The sequence below is a fragment of the Mandrillus leucophaeus genome, unplaced genomic scaffold (genome assembly GCF_000951045.1).
Source record: "Mandrillus leucophaeus isolate KB7577 unplaced genomic scaffold, Mleu.le_1.0 Scaffold46, whole genome shotgun sequence".
Lineage (NCBI taxonomy): Eukaryota > Metazoa > Chordata > Mammalia > Primates > Cercopithecidae > Mandrillus > Mandrillus leucophaeus.
The window spans coordinates 277,747-284,192 of record NW_012104920.1 but is presented as its reverse complement, the minus strand read 5'-3'; the positions used below and the strand labels follow the sequence as shown (position 1 = coordinate 284,192).

The 6,446-nt window shown below is 51.1% G+C and overlaps 2 protein-coding genes across 2 annotated transcripts in view; both read right to left on the bottom strand.

Annotated features, from left to right (window-relative positions):
* RPL26 (ribosomal protein L26) overlaps nt 1-6,446 on the bottom strand; it is a 38,394-nt gene that overhangs the window by 29,180 nt on the left and 2,768 nt on the right. The window lies entirely within an intron of this gene.
* The window catches only part of RNF222 (ring finger protein 222), a 7,563-nt gene continuing 1,754 nt past the window's right edge, over nt 638-6,446 (bottom strand). The window contains exons 2-3 of the mRNA XM_011994488.1: nt 4,098-4,249; nt 638-3,407 (exon numbers count right to left, since the gene is read on the bottom strand). Of these exons, the coding sequence (XP_011849878.1) occupies nt 2,720-3,382 (663 nt within the window). The 5' untranslated portion in view covers nt 3,383-3,407; nt 4,098-4,249 and the 3' untranslated portion in view covers nt 638-2,719. The remainder of the gene's footprint in view (nt 3,408-4,097; nt 4,250-6,446) is intronic.

Sequence of the window (6,446 nt, the reverse complement as noted above, 5' to 3'; positions counted from 1 at the left end):
CCCTCAGCTTCAGTAGCAGAGTGGGTTATGAGACTTCCAGGTTTTGATAAGCTTATAGGTGAAAAATGGCATGCCAGCAGAATTTTAATTTTAATTTAATGGCATGCCAGCAGAATTTTAATTTTAATTTAATGGCATGCCAGCAGAATTTTAATTTTAATTTAATGGCATGCCAGCAGAATTTTAATTTTCTTTTGCAAGTGTAGTTGAACAGATGTGCAGGAGCCATTTGTGTTTGTATTTCAAACTTTTTCTTTTTTTTCTTTTTTTTTTTTTTTTTTTGAGACGGAGTCTCGCTCCGTTGCCCAGCTGGAGTGCAGTGGCGTGACCTCGGCTCACTGCAACATCCACCTCCCAGGTTCAAGCGATTCTCCTACCTCAGCCTCCCGAGTAGCTGGGACTACAGGCATGCGCTACCATGACTGGCTAATTTTTTGTATTTTTAGCAGAGATGGGGGTTTCCCCATGCTGGCCAGGCTGGTCTGGAACTCCTGACCTCATGATCCACCTGCCTCGGCCTCCCAAAGTGCTGGGATTACAGGAGTGAGACAGTGCGTCAAACTTTTTCATCTAAAGTGAATTGTCCTTCAAGTCCAGGCTCGGAGCTTCCCACATATATTGCAAAGTCTCTGGAATCTTTGAGAAAATATATACCTTTATTTTAAAAATAGCTTTTGGCATTCTCTGAAAATAAAAGAAGTTGCAGCTACAGGTCACCACTGAACAATGTGAAAACACTGAGGGTATTTTGAAAGAAACTTTTGGCAAATACGACAGAATCTGAAAAGACTAGAACCAGGTTCCCAAAAATTCATGACACTGTTTAAAACAGCCTGGCTGAGGTTAAAAGAGACTCATTGGAGTCTTTGCAAATTTAACATTATTTTTATTCCTATAATAAATATTTTCCCCATAGAATCCATCTGTATCCCTTCCCCCCAATAGCACCTGTGCTCGTCTGTATTTTTTTTTTTTTTTTTTTTAAGACGGAGTCTCGCTCTGTCACCCAGGCTGGAGTGCAGTGGCGCGATCTTGGCTCACTGCAACCTCTGCCTCCCGGGTTCAAGCGGATATTCTGCCTCTCCCAAGTAGCTGGGACTACAGGCGTGCGCCACCACGCCTGGCTAATTTTTGTATTTTTAGTAGAGACGGGATTTCACCACATTGACCAGGCTGGTCTCGAACTTCTGACCTCGTGATCCACCCGCCTCAGCCTCCCAAAGTGCTGGGATTACAGGCGTGAGCCACCGCACCCGGCCACTTCTGTAATCTTGAAATGAGCACAGAGAAGCCCACAAATGCTTTCAAAGCAGCCTTCGCTATGTCCCAAATATCCCCTGTAGTGGGGTCCAATTCCCCAGCGGTCCCCAGATGACCACCACTGCAGGCATTTAGGAACTAGATAAAATGTAGACTGCTATTTCTTCTCCCACAGACAGCAAATTGCTGAGAGGGGTATAGGTTGGGGGAGGTTGGGGGGGGGGGCTCAACCGTGGGCACAGCTGGGTGCAGGCTGCCACTTATTTGAGATAATTGCTAGAGGTTTTTGTTGTTTTCCGTTGAAAGGTGTTGGTTGACTTACGGACCACAATAAACAGCCGATAGCTATCCCCGAATGACTCAGGCTAGACCCAACCTGAGACTCTTCACAGTCCCACGCGGGCGCCCCAGGCAAAGAGATCTCGGGGAGCAGCCGATGGCACCTGGGCCTCAGCATTCCTCAGTTGAGATGGCGGCGTCCCTGACAAGCATAGCTGTTTTCCTCCCCACCCTTCCTCACCCAGCCCAGCCTGGCAATCCACCTAGGAAACTGGCCCAGCTGGTGTGGCCTCTAAATGAGTGGCTGGGTCATGAGGAGGAGGACCAGCTGGGAGGGAGGTGGGAGCCCCCAGGGGTTCGTTTGCCCACATAGTTCTCAGCTGACTCAAGGCTCGCCTGTCAGGCTTCCCTTCCACTCCCTGCCACCCTTGAGAACCCTAGGACTCAAAGTTTGGATCCCTCCTTGGGCCTGGAGGGCTCAGGGGGACCTCTGGCTCCGACCGTGGGGCGCTCTGCTGGCGTGGTGTCTATCAACAAACCCCTGTCTGGATCTGGCCTCAGCTCTCCGGCAAGAACAGTTTCTGTTCATTCTCCCAGAAATGCTGAGGCAGCCTCTGAGATCAGCTTCTCCTTCAGGGAAGCCCTTCTAAGCTGGCAGGTTGGGGACAGGGAGGGCTTGGGGATGGGGTACTGTGGTAGAGGTCAGGGGTGAGCGCTGAGATTCTGGGTGTCCGTTCTGTCTGTTCCCGAGGGCAAGCCACAAATCCTGGGTGGGAATTCTGGCCTGGAGGATCCTGCCATCGACCAGCCCAGCAGGACATCTGCCGGCAGGGCTTCCTTGCCCCTGGAGGGGCCCACCTGGCTTTGGGCAAGACACCTGGCAGGTAAGGTCTGCCGCTCAGGGCTGGTGAGCCTGCAGGAGGGCAGTAACCACCCATCTTCCCAGCCTAGATGGAAGGGGAACGGTCTGTGAGGATTCACGTGGGGAAACGCGCTGCGCCCATGGAGTCAGCTCCAGCCTCCCTGCGGGGGTCGGGGAAGCCCAAGGCCCTCTCTGTGCCCAGGACCTCCCCTCTGCCTGCCCTCGTGGGCTTCGGAGGTTGGTGGCACCAGGGCTGCCGTGGGGCCTCCCGTCCCACCCCAGGCCACAGCCAGCCCGGCGGTCTCCCTGCTGTGCGCCTCATGCCTGCTTCCTCACCAGCAGCACCCAGGGCAGGATGGCGGCCACCACGGCCACCACGGCAATGAGCGTGATGAGCAGTAGGGCCCGCGATCGGCAGCAGAAGGCGCGGGCGGAGCGGGGCGCGGGGGAGGCCTCCGAGAGCTCGGCCAGGCTGCGGCGGGGCAGCACGCTGTCCTGCTCCCCGAGGGGCATCCCGTGGCGGCTGATGACGAAGACCTGCGACTCTCGGGGCAGGCTGGGCAGCAGGTCCAGGGGGAGCTGGGCGCTCTGGCCCGGGCTGCCTGGCGACCTGGCCTGGCCCGGGGGTGGCCTCCAGGCGGACGAGGAGGCAGCCAGGGGGTTTGTGTGACCCAGGCTGTCCAGTGGGGGCACGGAGGGCAGGGCCACAGGCACAGTCAGGGTCTGGGAGCTCTTGTCCAGCATGGAGGGCCAGCGGGAGCTCTTCTTGCTGAGGAACGTGACGTAGCGGCAGATGGGGCAGACCAGGGTCCTCTGGACCTGCCCGTCCACGCGGGTGGACAGCAGGTACTTGACCAGGCAGTCATGGCAGAACACATGGCCACAGCTCAGCGTCCGGCTGGCGCCCTCCAGGTCCCGGAACTTCTCGTAGCACACGGGGCACTCGCTGCCCGAGCTGTCCTTGCTCTCTCCTTCTGACATGGCCACTGGGAGATGGCACACTCAGCTGTGGGCGGGAAGGGTGGTGAATATTGAGGCATTTCCCTCTTTCCCTCTTCCGTCCTAGCTCCCACCTACACCTCTGCCTCCACTGCCTCTTATCCCCTCTCCCTGTCTTCCGCCTCTCTCTTCCTCCTACTCTTGGCTCTTCTGCTGCTCCTCCTCTATGGCCCACCTGACTCAAACCTAGAGCCCAAGACCCTTAGGAGGAGAGGAGTAGAAGCTTCTGGAAGCGAGAATCGGGAGACAGAGAACCAGAGAACCCAGTCACACTGGACCCCAGGAGGAGGTGTGTGGAGTTCCTGATGTCTCACCTCAATCACCATGTACACACATGGTGAGGTCACCGCCTCACCTCTTCCTGCTTCAGTGACGGAAGTGAAGGAAGGAAGTCCCTGTTACCAGGGGAAGCAGGTGGCTAAGGAGATGCATGCACAACCCCAGTCCAGTCTCCAATTTGGGCCTGCACCCAGAGTGGCCATTTTCCAGAAAAGCCTGTGCTAGTCTCAACCTCTGCCCTCACCTGGGGTTGGCGGGTCCACTGGATTTCCTCCAGCCATTGGACTGCATTCCTCTGTGCTAAGTGTGGCTATAAAGCAATGACTGTTTAAAAAAACAAAGCTCAGAACTTACACATTCAAATGCCTGCTGGCCTTCCACACAGTCACGTCCGGAAGTTTTGGGTTCATTCCCTCACCTGCCACAGCTCAGTCATTCTCCAGATTCTTCTTATGGGGCTGCCTGAGGCAGTGAGAGAAGCATCTGATCAACCTTGATGGAGACAGAATTTTATCCTTTGAGAATATGTCTGATATTTTGGAAGTGGCCAAAAGTCACTGGGAGCCAAGTCTGATAGGAAAGTAAATGAATGATCAAGTGACATGATATTGTTTGAAATCAAAGCTACAGAGTCACTATAAAGTAACAAGATGATTTCTTTCTTTTTTGAAAGAGAGTTTTGCTCTGTCACCCAGGCTGGAGTGTAGTGGTGTGACCTCAGCTGACTACAACCTCCACTTCCTGGGTTCAAGAGATTCTCCTGTCTCAGCTTCCCGAATAACTGGCATTACAGGTGTGTGCCACCACCCCTGGCTAATTTTTGTATTTTTAGTAGAGACAGGATTTCACCATGTTGGCCAGGCTGGTCTTGAACTCCTGACCTCCAGTGATCTGCCTGCCTCAGCCTCCCAAAGTGCTGGGATTACAGACGTGAGCCACCGCGCCCGGCCACATGATGGGTTTTAAACAGAATCTGAGAGCAGATTTGTTTGATTAAGTACATGGCTTCCCAAGTCGATGGCTTTGAAGGGAAACATCCACTGGGGTGTGTGGTGAGGTCCAAGTGTCCTCATTGAAAAGTTCACAGTGTCACAACTGTGTCGCCTAAACTTATCTAGAACGGCTTCTTTAAAAGGAACCATGATTCCATGTTATTGCTACTTTCTTCCATCCATAACAGAGACAAAAGACCCCTGGGCACACTGATAAAATAGAGCTGCATGGCAGCCCCCAGACCTGAGAGATGACATAATCAGAATAAAATCAATGTATATGAAGGACAACTGTTAAGATCACAAATCTTTCAGAATCCCTCCCTCTCTTGGCTTGGCTCCAAATCCATTTTGCCAAGTTGAAAATGTCCCATAGTCTAAGAAACAGCAAAAATATTTGGAGGTGGGATAAGGAATCTGGCATCCTGGAGGCAGCCCCCAAACCTCTTTGGGAGTTTCCAGGTGTGGTCTTTGAGGTGGTCAGTGTGGCCCACAGGATGGGGCTAGGGGTTCAAATCTTTGATCTACCCATTACTGTCTGTATAAGCTTAACCAAGTTGTTTAACCTCTCTAAGTCTCAGTTTCCTGTCCATAAGATGAACTTGATAATAATGGTACCATCTTCCTCGGAGAGTTGTTGGGGGAATTAAGTGAGCTAATGTGAGTCAAGAGTTTGGCTCAGAGTAAGTGCTCAGTAAATGGCAGTTGTCATTATTAAGACAGGCCACATCCTGTCACCTCTTCTCCCAAAGGAGACTTGGAGACCCCTGTTACAGCTCTTGAGGCAGCCACAGCATTTGCCTTCCTTTCCTTCCCTGTCATCCCCAAATGTTCCTTGGTATGTGGATGATTAAAAAAATTGCACCCCCTTGACAGAGGGCAACTCATCTCAAATTAGAATAACTGAACAAGATGACAATGGATAAGATAAGCGATGGGCGATCAATAAGAGTTTAAATGGTTATTCCAATGTTTCTTAGTAGTTTTTTAATAACACATTTGCAAATGTTTATACCAAACAGCCATTATAATCAGGATGGCCATGATTTTCTTAAGTCAATCAACTATTAATATGTTTCATTACATTTCATAACTCCCTAAAGTGTATGATGGCAAGAGTTCCATCCTTCTATCCATCCATCCATCCGTCTAATTATTCAACACATATTTATTGACCACCTGCTATATGCTAGGTACTGAGCTTACATATTAGGGGTAAGTAGTGGTCAAGGAAGTTCTTATAAAACTTTAGAGCTCAGTGGACATTTATAAATTTTCTCAAAAAAGATATTTTTTTGAAAGGAGGATTGATGATCGATGGTTTAAGTTGTTTGGATAACTGAGAAGTAGAGATCAAGGCTGACAAGAGAAGACGAGCAAATAAGGAATCCTAGAGGGAAAAAAGGACTTTAGAGATCACTTAGTTGAAGTTCCTAGTTTCAGAGATGAGCAGATCCATGTCTAGAGAGAGGGAAATGACTTGCCGAAGGTCACCGGTGAAGGTGACGGAGGGGGAGTTAACAGAGACAGATTCTGTAGATGGTAGAACATTGTGAGAATCAGCTGATAGATTGGGTGAGTAGGTATTAGCCAAGTTAGGAAGCACCATCCGCCTTGAGACGGGCAGGGAAGGAGGCGGAGGGCCTGTACTTTTCATCCGAGTTAGCGGAAAAGTGAAAAGGACCCAGGGAGTGCGGAAGACATCCCAGCCCCATTGATGGCCTCTCTGGGCAATCCTTCTCCCTTCCAACGATGGCCTCTCTGGGCAATCCTTC